At 37.9% G+C, this 18,817-nt stretch overlaps 1 protein-coding gene across 2 annotated transcripts in view; it reads left to right on the top strand.

Moving 5' to 3' along the window:
• The window catches only part of nav3 (neuron navigator 3), a 158,731-nt gene that overhangs the window by 106,210 nt on the left and 33,704 nt on the right, over positions 1-18,817 (top strand). For both annotated transcript variants that reach the window (XM_087786858.1, XM_087786857.1), the window contains exons 10-13: positions 387-495; positions 6,145-6,564; positions 7,948-8,067; positions 18,239-18,362. In XM_087786858.1, coding sequence (XP_087642984.1) covers positions 387-495; positions 6,145-6,564; positions 7,948-8,067; positions 18,239-18,362 — 773 coding nt within the window. The remainder of the gene's footprint in view (positions 1-386; positions 496-6,144; positions 6,565-7,947; positions 8,068-18,238; positions 18,363-18,817) is intronic.

Here is an 18,817-nt window from a genome sequence, read left to right as displayed (position 1 = left end):
TTGTATTAAAGAACATTTTGAATGATTGCAATAGGAATATAGTAAAGGCGTAAAAAATGTCATGAATATTGAATAAATAAACAATAAATAATAAAATACACTGCAATTATATAAACATGAAGAACAGGAATATGAATATCACTGCCTGATTTTTCTACATGATCAACTGATCTACAGTGAGGTTTGATGTTGTCATGGCGACTGAAAGAGCGTTGGCTTTTCTATCATCAAATATATGTTTTATCATCTCAAAGAAAACATCAATTTGATCATCAATAATATTGATCAGTGAAAGAAAGTCCTGTCCAAATCCTTTTTCTTATTGTTGTTGGGTTTTTATGTTTCTGACAAACAACTGCCTGAATCCTGTTTTATTTGTCTTCCAGGCGAGGACCCTGAAGCGAGACGCATGAGGACTGTTAAGAATATCGCTGACCTGCGACAGAACCTGGAGGAAACCATGTCCAGTCTTCGCGGGACACAAATCAGCCACAGGTTTGGACCAGAACTCGCCTTTAGTTCAAGTATCCAGAGGAAGCATCAGTTTCACTGACTGACTCTCAGATTTCTTTCTTCATTAATACATTTTAAAGAAAACTTCATAGTTTCTTAAAACTTGTCACAGCAACAAAACCATATTAAGAAATGTAAGTTTCATATATTATCTCTGAAAACAAACAAGAACGCTGTTTTCTGATCAAGTTATTTGAGTTATTTTTTTTCTTCTATGCTTTCACTCAACATCTCCACCTACTGTCAGGGTGCTGTAACTGCGATTCTGTGTAGCCTGAAGCCTCCCTTTTTACAGATATTTTCGATGCATTGTTACCTTCAAAATACCATGAGAGTCGTTCACCTTCACAGTAACGCTGTTATGCAACTCCTCTGGGGACAGAAGTGAGGCTGACACTTCTGAATCTTCCTGGGCGAGGCAGCGTTTTGGAATCTATCTGCATCTATTGTTGGACATTGAAGTGCGGGGTTGAAGCCGCCATCTGCTCCGGAGATGATTCACTCCTTTATTTTTAGGTGCGATGGCATGAGATGCGCGTTTCACTCTGTGACCAGCGTTCAAACACGGCTTTGTCAGAATCTCACTTCCGGTTGTCTCAGGGTTTTGTAAAGGAATCGAACGAGGACAAAAGAATGAGTTGATATTGAACATTATTTCAAATTCCATTTGTCAAGAAAATATAGAGACACAGGATTTCATCATCGTATAACAATCATTACGGTATTTTTTACCGTAAACACAGACTAGATTCACCTGCTCATGAGCAAAGAGTTGAACCATCAGTACAATAACTCCTGAACGCTTGATTCCATTGTAAAAAAAACTTTAAACATGTTTTGAAAGAAGAACGATAGAAATGTTCTGATAAATACATGTAGCTGCAGCGATGAGTTCACTGAGAGGGAGCTCAACAAAAACAGATCGGAGTTAGTTTCGTCTCCTTTTGTCTGTTGAGTTAGAAAGTGAGTCTGAGAGTGATTTTTGACTTTAGTTTAAAAGGACAGTTGGACAGTTTCTTCTCACAAAAAAATTCTGTTTAAAGTGAAAATTCCATTCAGGAACAATCAAAACAAGGAGTAAAAAAACACATTCATTACATTTTTAAAAACCATTAAACACCTTTAAAAAATTAAAAGTCATGTAAGAAAATGGTATGAAAATTGAATATGTATCTTTAAAAAACTTAAATGTCATGTCAGAAAATGTTATGAAAATGTAATTTATCTTTAAAAAAAATTGAATATTATGTCAGAAAATGGTATGAAAATGTCATTTATCTTTAAAACACTTGAATATTATGTCTGAAAATGTTATGAAAATGTAATTTATCTTTAAAAAAAATTGAATATTATGTCAGAAAATGGTATGAAAATGACATTTATCTTTAAAAACTTGAATATTATGTCAGAAAATGTTACGAAAATGTTATTTATCTTTAAAAAACTTGAATATTATCTCAGAAAATGTTATTTATCTTTTAAAAACTTGAATATTATGTCTGAACATTTTTTGAAAATATCATTTATCTCTAAAAAACTTGAATATTATGTCTGAAAATGTTTTGAAAATATAATTTATCTTTAAAAAAAAAAGAAGCACTATTCTGCTGCCACTTGTTTATAATTGTACTAAACTTACTACACATTATTTGGGGTTGAGTGTTTTGCAGAAGTGACAATAACGAGTCTTGTTTTGTTTGTTTAAGTATTGAGTGAGTTTAAGAATTCTCTCTGTGTGTGTAGTTCATCAAACCGAATGGATACGTTGATGTGTCGACGCTTTAATAGGCTCGTGTTTGTTATTAAACTCGGGCACATTTCCTCAATTTAATTAGAAAGCAGCAGCCTGACGTTTGGGTGAGGACAGACCTTAATAAACGATCATGTTGTCGAGCCACGGGCTCCAGACGCAAGATAGAATGAGATACATTGGTGTGTGTGTGTGTCTTTGTGTGTGTGTGTGTGTCCCCGGCCGTCTGCCTCTTCCACCCCAGGTCTATCATTTTCCTGCGCATTGCCCCATTTACTAAGGAAGATGGTGGTCGCCGGTGCCAACAGGAGACAGATGGTTGTCTCCCCATGTGTGTGTGTGTGTGTGTGTGTGTATGTGTGTGTGTGTGTGTTTGGAAGGGTGTGTTTGTTCGCCCCTGACAGAAGTCTGCAGCATGGAGGCGCGATCAATAAGGCGTTATTGTCTTGACGCTACATTTAATCCAGAGAGACACGGAGCTCATGGTCACACATCTGAAGTGAGGGATGCTGCGCGACAAACAACACAACTTTACATCTGCCTGATCAAAAAAAGAAATTAATATTAATAAGCATTACTTTATATCTACAAGAGTTTTAATGACTTCATTTCACTCTACTTCCTGCAAAAATTACAATTTCCTTTTGCTGAAGCTAGTTACAAACTCACTGACCTCCGAATTAAATTCCAGGGTATTTGCTATTAGACATGACTCAGCAACAAACCATTCTCCTCTGTCAACACTGGTTCTCTTCACGGCGAGCTCCTGGCCAACCTGGAAAAAAAAACAACAAAAAAAACCCGACTTCTGTTTGGTTTTTTTTTAGCGTCTTCATAAGGGCATATTTTGTTTATTGACCAGATTATCTGCATAAGAAACAGTCAAATAATTCAATTTCTAATGAGGCTCTGATACCAGGAGTAGGCTTGAGATATTCCAACATATTTACAGTTTGAAAAAATACCTCTAAATAAAATGTACTTAAACTATAAATACATAAGGTTCATGTGTGTTTTCCCAGCATCGATAAGTGCTGGTTGGTGTGTGGCCGAGCATGCGGGAGGTGATGATGGAGATGCGTCATGATTGCAGTTGGCACTGCCGCCTCTCGTGTGTTGGCACTTGTTATCGCTCGGGTGTTGTGTTCGTCCTCCCTGGCCTTTCTGCGAACACACAAATAGACGCTCGCCGTTCCTCGCCTACTTCTATTTGTGACTCAAACTTCTCTTACAGTTGCTCGCAACTAAGACTCGCAGAAACATTATGACCACATTATGACCACCTACAGTACCTCTTACAGCCTGGTGTCTGTTCCAGCTACTCAGGGTGAGAGGCAGGGGACACGCTGAACAAGACGCACGGAGAAAAATCCACCAACCACACCTAAGGTCAACTTATGGTGCCTGATTTACCGTTGTGTGTTTTTTGGACTGTGGGAGGAAACCGGAGTGCGAGGAGTAAACCCACACAAGCATGAGAGGCAGATCCGTCCTCCACACACAAGGAGTTGGAAGAGAATCAGAAACCTTCCTTAGTTCCTTCTCTTAATGGTTCTGATCCTCTTAGAACTGAAGAGCATCAACGGGAATGAAGCTGTAGGGTTTGCGTCCTGCAGTACCGCTGTCTTCCAGCAAGGGGTGCTAAATCAGCCTTTTTCTTTTCAAAGATCCTTTTATCCGCTTTATTGATGATTTGTTGACTTTTATATAACTTAAATAATGACCACACTGATTTTATAGCTGACAAAACTGTCAAACTGTGACATTTTTGGTTTTAACCGTTATCTCGAGTTATCTCAAAATATTTGTCTATTTTGCAAAGATTTTAATTTTTATATCCATCATGTTCTGCACTTATAATTACAACTGTTTAGAAGCGAGTCTTCTTTTTCTTAAGAATTAAATATGACCAACTATTTCTGAATAAATGATAAATATTTAACAAAATTACAATTATAACATTGTTGTTATTATTTGACATGCAGTTTACAGAGTTTACAGTGTAGAGTTGAAATGTTTGTTCTGATCAAGAGACATTGACATTTATCTTTATTTTATATTTTGTCGATATCTTTAGAAAGTAAAGGGTAACTTTTTTCTAAAGCAGTCTGATTAGTTGAAGATTCAAACAGACACCATATTTTAATTTTAATATAAATTGAGATTTTTCTCAAATCTTCAGCTGTTGAAAAAAAGAATAACAATAAAATGAAAAATATAATTATAACCTGTTTATATAATGAATTTAATAAAGTTTAATTTCTGATATTTAAACTATTAATTAAGTAAGCTTTATCAAAAATGTTGCTCAAGTGAGTGCCGTTATTCTATTGTCATTTCCAATGCTAGTTTACTCATTGGTCTGTACGCCAAAGAACTAATACATGCAAAATACATTTGTTTGTTTTTTGACATTAGCTATTTTTGTTGATCGAGAGCGGCTACATGTTGGAACTGAAGTATATATCTTGTCCCAATTATTATGAGCATAAATCATTAAGTTCTTTTAGGAACCTTAGCTTGAAGAACTTCTCAAACTATTTTATTTCTTTCAAAAGTTTATTTTTGCTGTTTGACGGACACTTCTGCCTCTGACAGGCCTCCTCACGGGCGACTGCATCCTCCCTGCACTTAATGCAGGGAAGAAAACTGCACTCTAGGAAACCCACGCACACTCAAACACAATGTAAACATCAAGTGTCACTTCACTGCCAACGAGGTAATACGTCTGATCCTTATGCGTCAATGATTCGTCCTTCAAACAGAAGAGCTCTCAGTCTGAGGGCAGACGTGTCAGCAACGAGGACAACAAAAATATAATAACACGGTAGAAAAGATCCTTCTTGACCAAATAAAGCAACAATATTGTTGTTTAAAAATAGAATAGAAATATTTGTCTCAGCTAGCCAGGATACAGAGCACATTCTGAAAATCTCTGCAAGAAATCGATGAATAAATATAATATATAATATAAGAATGTATGCAATCAAATGAAAGTCAATATCTTGTTTTTACTCTTGAGTTGCTGCTGCTCAAGAGACACCAAGTGATGCAGATCAGGAATGAACATAATCTTCTGTTTCTTGTTTTTATCCACATTTTTTGGGTGGTTTCTGGGTTTATATGGAAGTATATCAGTGGCTTCAGAATATTGAATGGTTGAATATAACATTTTAAATGTTGAAACATTTTTTTTCAATGTTGTTGATTTTTAAGCATTGAAAAAATAGTACTAAATTATTTATATATTGAAAGGGTACGTTTGATTTTATTGAATCATTGTATAACATTATTTATTTATTAAAAGGTTAAACTTGTTTTTTTTATAATGTAAATTAAAAAAAAAGGAAAAAAATAAATATAATATATATACTGTATATACATATACAGTATATGTGTTATATTGTATATTGTATTATATATATATATTGTATATTATATATTATATTGAAATTAATACATTTTTAAATAAAGAGTTTGATATTTTAATTCCAATTGTTCAATAATATTTTTCCAAAATGTTGTATTATTTGTTCTTATCTTCGTATCTTTTGATTTCAATATTTAATGTTGCCACTATTATACCATATATATATATATATATATATATAAAAAAAGATCATTTTTGAATATATTTAATTTTTTTAAATCAATTACTCAACAACAACAAAAATTCAACTCTTCAATATACAAATTATTGAATTCAATACATTAAATAAAACTCAACAACTTTTCATTTAAAATGTTTAATTGTATCTTTCAATATTATGATGGGATCATACTGATATACTTCCATAGATTCTCTCAAAACAAATAAACAAAATGAAACCATGAATCAGTTTACAAAAACCCATAGTAACTAATTGCGTGTGTGTCCACAGTACCCTGGAGACGACCTTTGACACCACGGTGACCACCGAGGTCAACGGCAGGAGTCTCCCCGCCCTCGCCACCCGCTCCTCCCCGATGGCCTGGCGTCTGGGTCCGTCTCAGACCCCCCGTCTTCAGGCCGGCGAAGCCCCCTCCATGCCCGGCGGCTACGCTCCGCCGCCCAGGGCCGGCACGGCCGCCGGCGCCGGCACGACTGGCGCCGGCACCACCGGGGGGCGCTACAGTGGCCACTCTGACCCCTCCAGGTTTGTGTACAGCGCACCCCTGAGGCGGGCAGCGGCGCGGGAGGTGGAGCAAGGGGAGAAGGGAGAAAGAGGGCTGGAAGGAAGGAAGCACATGGAGGTGGCAGGTTACATGAGTGATGGGGACGTCCTGGCCAAGAGCAGCCGGATGGATGAGATCACATGCGGGTAGGATGAAGAGCAGCGAGCATGTGGGCTTCCTCCTCCCTCTGGCTGCTGACTAATCCTTTCTTTTTCCTCTAACCTGAAGTGCAGCTGCAGTGATACAACATTTGATCAGGACCACATAGTTAGTTTTCAAACTTCCGAGAAGCCGAAGCAACGTCTACTTTATTAAAGGAAATAAAAACAAATGATGGTTACGTTTGTGCCGATATCCACCATTTGATTGATTAAATAAGTAATACATTTTTTTTTTTTGTTAACATGACATTATTATTAAATGTTTTTTAATTAAAAAAATGAATTAGTCATCATCAGAAATGTAAAGATGTAAGGCTGCGTAAAAATAATGCTTTGTTTGTCCTGTAACTTGTATGTGTAAAGTTTTGGCTTGAGTTGGACAAAGAAAATGCTTCCCTTTAATACAGAAATATTTTAATTTAATTCTACAATATTATCAAGTTTAACCTTCAATATGTAAAATGTTTAATTTGATTATTTAAAAATCAATGCTTTAAATAAAAAATAAAAAAAATAAAGTTTTAACATTCAACATTAAAAATTGAGATTTAAATATATAAATCTTCATAACTAGCATGTTGTCTTGCGTTTAACACTGGACTTGAGCATGATGTATCTGGATCAACGTGACCCGAAGGCCAAAAAACAAATGTGTTTGTTATATCCCTTGTGTTGTCTCTGGGTTAAGATGAACGACCTCCACCGTTGCATATGTATTCATGGAAGCCAGGGAGGTCATTCACCTCGAACCTGAGATAACACAAGGAATACCACAAACACATTTGTTTTCAGGCCTTCGGGTCACCTTGACCCTGAGATAACACAAGGGATACCACAAACACATTTGTATTCAGGCCTTTGTGTCACCTTGACCCAGAGACAATACAGGGGTTAAGACTTAAATCAGGAACACATTTGAAAATGCTTGTTCATCAATATAATGAGTTTTTTAATCGCTGACTAATACTTAATACAAATTTAATAGGATTATATTTTACACTTATTTTGCGTGAATAATGAAATATTTAAAAAATAATGAAGGGTTTAAAAATCTCTTGACATTGCCTCTGGAAAATAAAATATTATAATTAATAAGCCTGTTTTTAAAGATCAAAAACATGGCCAAAAACATCTCAAAATGATTACTACAGTATATTGACACGGAGGGAAGTGGATTAAGAAAACAGTAAAAAAAAAAACGTTTTACTTTGCCTTTAACCAATTATCTAATGTGACACAAACAAAAAAAATGTTTTGAAACACCCCGTTATTCAAAGCACCCCCTTCCATTCCCGTCCTATCCTCGCTTCTCAAGCGTCAGTCTCACGACCTCACGAAGGGTTCGCTCTGACCCGTCCTTCCTCCCAGGTACCTGACAGACGGCGGCCTCCATCTGTATACGCGCAACACTGGCCGAGCATCAGAGGCGGCCACTGCTCGAGAACTGTCCCAGCGGGGGAGCAAAGAGACGCCGGGCGACGTCGACAGGTGAGGACGCGGCTCGCATTGTTTCGCTGACACTTAACTCCGCCGGTGAGGAAGGAAGCATAAGGTCCACGAGGGAGGTCGTCGACTTGCTCTCGTCCTCAGTGAGAATTGAACTGCCAGGATGGGTCAGAACCTTTTTGTGTGGATCGGTAAATTTAAGTTTTTGGAAAGCAGACCTTGGGACAAGCATTAGCTTCAGGGACGGGTGAGAGACCAGGACCATGTGGTTGCATTATAAGTCAGCTTTAATGTTCCAGTCATTGTCAGGACTAAGGAGCCTTGATTGTCCTTGAAAAATGTTTCTCATTTCTAGTCAAAATATCGGCTACAGTACTAACTTCATCAAGATGATGTTAAATGGCAACTCATTTAAAAACTAAACTCTCCTGATGCATGTTTCAAACGTTGAAGATGGAGTAAGTCCCTCATCGTGACCATGTCTTGAAGTGATTAGGGATAGGGACGTTCTCCCTCGTCTGAAATCTCAGCGAATGAGAGGTTACGAGAGCGGAGAATAAAGGTAGTTGCTATACCTAATGGTTAACATTCACCTGCGGACAAAAGCTCTATTGTTAGCACGCACCAGTTTTTTTTGGAAGTTTGAGGACGTGAGAGTTCGCCAGTTCGATTCATGCTCTGGACATTTTAAGGTTATTATTATTATTATTTATTTTATTTTTTTCATTTATTGTTTATTTGTGTATGTTTGTGATCATTTGGTAGAAAGTGTCTCTGATGTTTTGGTGCAGAGGACGGGTTGTTCTCCTTTAGTTTTTTAATAATTACATTTATTCTGTATGATGTATATAATTAAAATCTGTTTTCATACGTATATAAACAAGGAGCATAATAAACATCATCATGGTATAGGCGGGGAAATGTACTTTAAAAGAGCACCATCTAGAATAGTTTTCAAGTTGCCCTTTAAGGTCACGTTTCATCGCACATCACATGTATTGGATGGATGGATGGATGGAGGGAGAGAGGGAGAGAGAGAGAGAGAGAGCGAGAGAGAGAGAGAGAGAGAGAGAGAGAGAGAGAGGGGGATGGATGGATGGATGGATGGATGGATGGATGGATGGATGGATGGATGGATGGATGGATGGATGGATGGATGGATGGATGGATGGAGAGAGGGAGAGAGAGACGGGGATGGATGGATGGATGGATGGATGGATGGATGGATGGATGGATGGATGGATGGATGGATGGATGGATGGATGGATGGATGGATGGATGGATGGATGGATGGATGGATGGATGGATGGAGAGAGGGAGAGAGGGAGAGAGAGAGAGAGAGACGGGGATGGATGGATGGATGGATGGATGGAGGGAGGGAGGGAGGGAGGGAGGGAGGGAGGGAGGGAGAGAGAGAGAGAGAGAGAGAGAGAGAGAGAGAGAGAGAGAGAGAGAGAGAGAGAGAGGGGATGGATGGATGGATGGATGGATGGATGGATGGATGGATGGATGGATGGATGGATGGATGGATGGATGGATGGATGGATGGATGGATGGATGGATGGATGGATGGATGGATGGATGGATGGATGGATGGATGGATGGATGGATGGATGGATGGATGGATGGATGGATGGATGGATGGATGGATGGATGGATGGATGGATGGATGGATGGATGGATGGATGGATGGATGGATGGATGGATGGATGGAAAGTATCATAAAAAGTATAATAAAAGTATCACAAGCTAAGTATTTAAACTTGTTTTTACTTGACATGATTAATAATAACTATAATAATAATAAACCCTGGTCTTTAAATCTACAAAGAAAGCTCCTCTATCTTGGATATTTTCCACACATTCCGATTACGCAATCGTTACTTCCTCTTCCTCGACGTGCTCCATCTGACAGGCCCGGCCGTCACAACAGCGAGCCCGGGCCTGTCAGCCAGCGGCCGATTCATCCATATCTGTGATCGTCCAAGCGTCAAAACAGGCCGGACCTGAGTCGGCGAGCGGCAGATCATCGTGCCCTTGACTGTCTCCGCCCGTCAGCCCTGACAGTCCACCGACCCGACAGACGGGAGAAGAATAAATGGACCCTATGAACTGTCTCTTGAAGAATATCTGCTTCACAATATAAGAATATATTTCCCTTCAAGCGTCTTCCACTGTGTTTCCAGAAAAATATCTTCTTCTCTGCGGCGAGTTGTGATACGTTCGGTCGCCTCGAGGACGATGAGGAAATATTTTTTATTAACCGCTTCTGCAAAAAGTTTGAACTCGGATGTTTTTTACCTTCATCCTGCCTTCGCCCCTGGAATCTGCGAGCGTAGTTCCCGAACACCCAAAGTTGCTCTTTTAATGTGTCCCCTGGTCTGAGGCAGACATGATAGTCAGGAGCTTAGCTGCTGCTCCCAGCTGTCAGGTGACAAAGCTCAGGGCAGAATTATTTTCAGGAAGAAGATTGCTAGCCAGGCTTCACCACCAATCTGGCTACATGGCTCCCTTCATCTCCCGGGTTACGCCTTCTAGCTTCCTTCCCCTGAAGCTCAGCCCTTTAAGGTATTAAAGTGCAATGAGATCGACCTGAGCCTGACTTTTTTCCATGACTTTACGGAAAAGTTTGCTCCAAAATAGGCACAAGAAGGATTTTCTATTTATCACAGTTATATAAATATACATGGATAATAATTGTTGTCGTTTAGGATAAAAAAATGTTGAAGTACTTGGTACTGAAAGGTAAAAAGTATGAGGTTATTGGGTTCATTTCCCATAATTTTTCTGGAAATCCTGAATATTAATCCCTTTTTTTTAAAGATTATTCGCCTGCAATTGAATTCCACATACACATTTTAGATGGTTATGACTCTTCAAATCTTATTATTTCTGGAATATCACCACTAGAAGACAGGTGTCATGACAGTAGACGCACTTTAACCTCATTCACCTGCACAGGTGTCAAGAGTAATGAGGCTTTTCAGTAAACGGTGAATCTTCAGCGCGCTTCCGTAAAATAATTTGGTTTCTAAAAGCACGAAAGCAGAGTTTTTCCATTGATGTGAAATGAAATGTAAAGACATGCTTAAAGCACTTCGCTACCGAGATGAGTTCACTGAGAGGGAGTGAGTTGAAGAGACAGCAGTTTTACTTTTTATTGAATCAAAAGTTGTAATTGAATTAGAAAGAGATGTTATTTTCGTGATGTGCTTTACATGTGTTCGTCTCACTCAAAACCCTAATAGTTTTAAATGTTTTTGACAAGCTAGAAATGGACAATTTATGCACAAAACGCTTGTTTGTTTTTGTAATTTTGTAAAATTATTTAACTTCAACATGTCAGTTTATTATTATGTGTCATTTTAGAGTTGCTATTGTTTTAAAACCATTAGAAACTGACACTCAAGTTAAAGCAACTGCAAGATATTGAAAATGTACATTGAAAATGCCATACAATTAACGATCATACAATACAAACACAGGTCAACTGAATAAAATTGCATATAAAAAGGGTTTTATAAAAGTATTTGTAGAACATATTATTTTATTGTTCTTTATACATTTTGTTGGTCCATTGTCGTCGTAATTCAAAAGCAAAACATCTCTGATTTACCTTTAAAGAAAAGACAAAACTGTTATCGAACACAAAGGAAATCAGGTTTTAATTCATGGTGGAAACTACAATTTGGCCTTTTTCTTTTAGATTTTTTATCCCCAAAACAATTGTGCATTCCGAATAAAAGCCGCTCTCTAAAAATATGCCTTTGTCAGGCAACAAAAGATAAGCGCGTGTTTGTGCTCTTGCTGTCAGAAAACGATGCCCAGGGAAAGTGTTTTGACACCGACAGGCTCCTCGATCTCCGCAGAGGCATGAATAAATAAAAGGCTTCGCTTTTAGCATCCTGGATGTGTTGTTTGAGGAGTGGACGACGGCAGCTAGCTCTGCATTTCTTTTGGGCATGTTTGAGAAGCAAGCTTTTGGGGATTGTAAATGTGTGTGTGTGTGTGTGTTACAAAGGCAGAGCGTGTCCTGGACTTTGTTGGAAGCGTGTCCTCAGATATCTGCATGTATGTTTGTGAGCGGCAGGATCTGACAGCAGACATGAGGCGCTTGGCTTGTCGCCGCTTCTGTAAGGAAAGATTTTTGAGCGGAAGGATTTCAACTCGCCATCAATGACAATGACAGTCATTATTCCAGCTGCTGCATCGGAAACTTCCGCACTTCAGCATTTCTGCTTTCCAGAAGTTGTGCCTCTCAGATCTCGGTTCCTTCTCCGTAGAAAACTTTAGGCATAATTGGATGAACTTTTTTTTTTTCTTTTGCAACCAGCTGTCTTGGAATCTTGAGGGCAGCTGTTGACATCACCATGCAGATGCTGATGGCTGTTTAAACACCAATTTATGAGCACATAAAAGACCTAATAAACCCTCTTTAAATGAGTTTCGCTCAAGTGTGTCATGATCTTGAGGTTCTTTTATTGGTTCTCCTGATCGACCTGAATATGGAAGAAGTCGCTTCAAGGCTGTAAAACTCTAAAGTTGACTTTTATTCTCAAAGGAATGACCAAATGTTATATAATCTTCATTAATATAAGCAGGAAAGTGGCCAGAAAAAATATTTTACTTGAAAAATAAAGTGCTCATGATCTGAATAAAGGTTTATAGAAAATGAACACTTTGAACAACATCAATTGAAAAATAAATGGATCTTCAGTAAGAACCACTTTGTTTCTTTGAGTCGCACATTATTTTACTCTAAGATGAAGATAGATTATGACCAGGTTTGTCAAACACAATCATATATGGCTCCTAACTATCTTTACTCGGATTTAAAAAGAACAACCTTTCTTGATACCCTTTAATTTTACATATATTGCCCAATATGAATAGAAAACCGGAAAACATTTCGGTTAAAAGGAGACATGAATATAACCACTTAAATCTTTGGGAACCTTTTATCTGATAATGCTGTATTAAGGTCAAGTCAAAATGAAGGTGAAAATGTAGGTTGGTTTGATGATGTGGCTGGTTGAGGTTTCTTTTTTAACTTGGAGTTATCTAGAGGTTGTTTTTTCTACGGAGTGGAACCCAAGTGCCGGTGAAAGCTCTCAAGCTGACCAAAGACATAATAAAATATAGATGTAGACAAATATATAAACCAGACTTACACAAAAACAAAGTCCAATATCTCACAAAATGAAAAAACTGAAAAGAAAACACGGAGGTCAAAACTCTTGCAAGGATCGATCAATACCTAAAATACTGAGGCACTGAGGCAAGAAGGAAAAAGTACAAGTCCTACAAACACACAAAACAACCAAAACAAGGCAGCCATAAACAGAAATTTGATCCGACACCAAACTGGTCTGGAAGCTGAGGGTTCTTATGCTGCAGGTGTTTACTGATCATCTCCAGCCGTGTGTTGTTAGTCAGGATTCGTGTGGGAGGAAAGGGAGGAAACAGGAAGTAACTATACAAAATAAAACCACAATAAAAGAAAAGCAAAGAGTAAGAAACAGACCATCTCTTCCGTTAGATCTAATGAGACTTCTTATGAGATAAATGGAAAATATGATGGGAAACCACACTAAGGTGTCGTGAATATCTCTCAGCTCTAGTTTATTTTAATAAACAAAGACGAAAAATGGATCCAATAATCTAGTAATCTAATAGTCCCATCTTTCACCTCATAAAATAATTTTTTAAATAAGAAAACGGTGCCCTTATTAAGTGATAAAAATCGGCAAACACAAGATCGCTCTGCTGTAAACCTGAAAACATCCCTACTTTCTCTAACTTTAATAAAAAATATGTCAATGTGATACTGTTAATGTAGAGCCAAGTCTCATATGCTAGTACCTGCAAAGACACTAAAATAGGCAACTCATTTCATTTATTTGTTCAACTTAACTTTACGAAGGAACATTGATTTAAATATTGTTGTTCATTAAAAAAATTAAATTATATAGCACTTTTCCAGACCAGGGTCACAAAGCGCTTAAACAATCAAAACAATATTCAATAAAGTATATACTTTAAAGGGCAAGATAAAACTGATAACACAACAGGAGTTCCAGGAAATCAAGTGACCAATGATTATTTATTTGAAAAGTAAATAATATTTAATAAATAAAAACACACATGCTCCAGTTTCACTGTTATGAAGAAACACATGATGACGAATATCATTGGAATTATCACTTATTCAAACTTCTACCTCCCAGAAAAAAGACTCATAAAAAACCTGGCGATCAAGCGAGAAAACATGGTTCATCCTCTTGTTCCCGCAGCTGCGTGTTCTAAGCATGTGCGGCTGATGAGGATGTCCGTCTCCTGAGCCTCACGCATTATGCATCAAATTACTTCCACTCAGACGCGTTTTTTGGCAGAGAAAGAACTCAATCTGTGCCACGAGCGCTCCGTCCCCCTTCCTCTTCCTCCACTCCGACCCTTAGCAACCTGCTGCTGACGCCATGTCTGGTGGTCTCTCCAAGGATGGGCCGGCCGGTCCCGGCTGCACAGGGATGCCAGAGAAAGAGAGAGAGAGAGAGAAAGAGGAGAGGAGAGGAGGGGCTGCCAGCTGTAGCATCAGCGAGGAGTGAAAGTGTAAGAGTGAGCTGGTCCTTTCTTTCTCCCTCGCATCATCTCTGGACGCCATGAGAAACCTGAAGTCAGCTGGAATTTAGGTGCGAGAGGATCGGATCTGGAGGTGAGTCAGAAGTGTGGATGACAGTGTAGTGGTGGAGCCGGTGGTCTCTCTGAAGGCTTTGATGAAGCTCTGTCGCTAACAAACTGTGGTTAGTTGAGGAACAAGTGCTACTTAATTGGGATTGTTAGAGATTATTTTCTCAGGCTCGTAGATTCATCTTTTAAATGGACACTATGTTTGTGATCTCGATATGATCTGTAAACACAATTAATCTTTGACACTGTGCTCATGATGACTCGGTCAATCTCCCTTTAAGTCGCTCGGAAATAAACTACAGAGATTGATTCTCGACACAAGATTATACTTAAAACTTCACACCGTCTCCATTGAAACTTGACTTTATATTTACGAGTTTCAAAATGTTTCCTAATGAATCCAAACTGTTAATTGATGTGTTTTAATAACTAACCTCCAAAAACATGAATCCAAAAATGATATATTAATGTAACTAGTCTTTATAATATACTTTATACATACTGTATATGATTCTACTTATGGTCTGCTATTACAAAGACACTGCTTTTTTTAAGTGTCGATCAAACTGCTGGACAAGCCAAGATCTCAAGCCAGTTCCCACATATTTGAATGCAACTCTTTGTGGTTCTTAGCTCGACTCATGAACCTTTACCTAACTTACGGTGTTACGGGGGTAACACATGAAACATCATGATTGTTCATTTTAAATTGAATAATATACTCAGTGGTCTTTGCTGGCTTCAGTCATTGTGAGCGAAACTTGCCACGCCTCAACACTTTGTATCTTTGTATGTTTTTAGGACCAGAAAGTTTATTATTTTAAATCTAAATTTATATAACAAACATATAATGTCTCATATCAGTTTAAGGATAATTGAGATTATAGTTAACGTTATTTCTGGTCTAGTTAATCGGATTTTGTGCTGATAAAACAGATTTTTATCTGATCTTTGAAAATGACCTCTGTGTCAAGATAATAATCATTTGGATGAATGTTTGAGAAAGTGAATGATTCTTTGTGTGCACGTTTCCTAGAAATATATTCCTACACATTCTTGTATTATTGCTTTCTTAGAACATCTGTCGTCAAGAGACAATATAGTGGGTTTCTATTTCAACTTTGTTTGTCATTTAATATGTTTTGTTTGCGCAAATGAAGCCGCAATATCCATAAGGTGTGATATTAAAAAAGCAATAAAACAGGGTAAAGTTTGTACGTCTCTGGATGACTCACCACAGAGTAAGGTCATCGTTGACTCACGATCGACCGTCGTCACCGCGGCCGATGAAGATTGAAAGAGCTTTGTTGAAGACGGTTTGCTCATGCAGCTGCTGCACCGAGGACATTCTCTCCTGGACAGAAACAAATCTTGTTACGGTAAAACTATGGCAAGATAAGAAAAGCCTCTCATACTCAGAACTCCGCCTTCGTTGTATTGCAGTCGAAGACGTCACGCCTTCTCTTCTGGCTCCAAAAAAGCACATCCGAACTCGGTAACCTCCCGGTGAGGACGCCAGTGGAGGACTTTTGTGTCATAACTTCCTAAATTAACAATGAGAAACCATGTCGAAAGCTTGGGAGGATATTAGTGTTGTGTCTCATTTAAGAACAGTTTAAAACGTAAACGTCCAAGAACATGATCTGAAGTGAATCTCGCAGAAGTCCTTTTATTCAGGCTACAAAAAATATTTAAAAATAAAATCCATTTCAGCCTCTTAGCTGCAGATACACATTCTGTCCCTGTGCATTTAATGCATTGCTGCGACGCTACTCAGCCATGCAAACATGATGCGATGCAATATTCATTGTACTTGTTCTCTCGACAGCCGGAGAACAGAAAGTGGGCCTTGTAGTCTCAAGAAGATTCATTCCATAGATTTGACCCGAGCATCGAGTCTCATCTGAGGTCGACGTGAAATTTCACCTTGAAAGTATATACATTTAGACTTTTTTTTAATTTAGTTCATATAAGGCCAGTGGCAGAATCACATTCACAGGTTTTTGGAGGATCTACTCCAGGCACTCCAGTTTCCTCCCACAAATATGTCCATAATGTAGTTCTTGGTCTTTATACCTGGGGTAGGATATTGGAAATCAAATATAGGCTTTAATTTCTATTCTGTTTAAGTTGTATTTCATATTCTATCCGTACATGCACTTATTGCTGTTGTTGATGGGACTCAAGACTCTAATTTCTATTAACTTTGTTTATTATTAACATCTATGGCTTAATTAACAATTTGCACTTTTACTGAAAATATTTCCTCAATTTAAAAAAAGAAAGTAGGTAATTTATTTTCAGCCATCTCATAAAAAAATTTGATTCAATCGCAATTATAATAAGAAAAAATAATCTTGATTATAAAACCAGCATTGAGCTGGACAACCCATTGTTCTTTCTTTTTTTTTACCCCTCCTTTGGTCCTTGTGTAATGACAAACTTTTTTCTTTTTCTTTGAGAGGTCAAGTCAATTTTAAAAGATCCATCTCCGAGCTAGTTCTGCTGATAAGCTTTGTTAAATTGGGTTTGGAAATGGAATCCTAGGATGGAAGGAAGGGGGTTGTTAAGATGGGAAATTGGCGAGTGACACGTAATGATAGAGTCGTGACCGGCCTTGTTTGATAAAGGGTTGAATGATTATGGCTTCACGAGAGGACACAGAAATTTGGATTTATATTTTAGTCATGTTTCTCATGATGACACAACACAACCTTTGGATCCATTTATTCAAATCCTTTTTATTGTTACTAATATTTTGCACCAACAAAAACCTGTATCACCAAACTATCTTTCACTTTAGAATTATCCTCATTTCCTTTTACGGGTTTTTCATCTCCATCTTGTGTTTGAAGTTCCTTCCTCCTCTCCGGGTAATTAACCATGATGAACGTGAATTAACTTCCAGACAGAAAAAAAAGGAACAAAAAAAGTGATTAGATTCCGAGATGAGTTTTTCTTTAGAGAAATCACAGCTGTTCATATTCTGGTGGGTTTTTTTTTTAATGTGAAGTGGGTCCATGCAATCATCGACGCTAATGACTCTCCGGGTTGTCGTGGAAACCATCAGCACCAACAAATGTGTGTTTGACAAACAATGGAAGAGTTCAAGAGTGTGTGTGTAAATGACTTTCAGGTGTAGAAATTGGGTTTGAATTTGTACGTGAGAATTGTGTTTGATTATTGAAGGATTATTATTGTGACTTATTAAGAAATCTGTTGTTGCTTTTCTTCATCATTTAAAACTTAAACACCAATGTTGCTTTAGTCTAGAGGTTAATACTTGACACATACTTTGGTAAAAATAAAAGAGTATCGGCATTAACATGACAATATCCAGACATTATAAGGAAACTAACATTGTAAAATCAAGGTAAATTGACATCATTTATTACCTGAAAACGTACGTTGAGGCACATTTCGTGGTGTAAAGAATCACCATCTGAGTCCAGTCACATTTTGAAGGATTCATCAGTCCAAAGATTTTCTCATCCAGTCTAATCCGAGCGTTTGTGTCTTCCTGCAGCTGGGACGACAGCAGCTCGGTGAGCAGCGGAATGAGTGACAACCTGGACAACATCAGCACCGATGACTTGAACACTCCTGCATATCCTGCTGTCAGCTCGTCGCGCAAAAGCAAAGGAGCACAGGTAAGGATTCCTAGCTTTTTCCAGCACCCAATTAAGGGATAATGCTACATTATTTAGATGCGTTGTGTTTTTGTTGATAAACTGTAGGTATCACAGTAGAAAGCCGAAACAAAAATGTATTGGATGTTTTAAGCATTTTCAAGGTATTTTTCTCGATGATAGAGGCAAGAAAATGATGTTTAATGAAGAAAATGAGGCATATTTCTGCCAATTATCTTTGGCTCTTGATGAAATGCCTTACATCAGATGTCTGTCATGATGGGCTTGTTAACACTGTCTGACACCTTTAGACACACGGACGCTGTTGTTGTTTTTTCTGTTGTTGATTTAAAAACAGGACTAGAATAAGAAATTTGAATTATCATTTAAAGATAATCCTTTAAACGATCCTGTCAAACTCTAATCAAGACAAACCGTCTTAAGAAGTCTCAAAAGTTCTGAAGTACTAAGTTCCC

This window comes from Callionymus lyra, chromosome 3 (assembly GCF_982586985.1).
Source record: "Callionymus lyra chromosome 3, fCalLyr1.hap1.1, whole genome shotgun sequence".
NCBI lineage: Eukaryota > Metazoa > Chordata > Actinopteri > Syngnathiformes > Callionymidae > Callionymus > Callionymus lyra.
The sequence above is the reverse complement of the archived record's forward strand: the minus strand, read 5'-3'. Positions and strand labels throughout refer to the sequence as shown.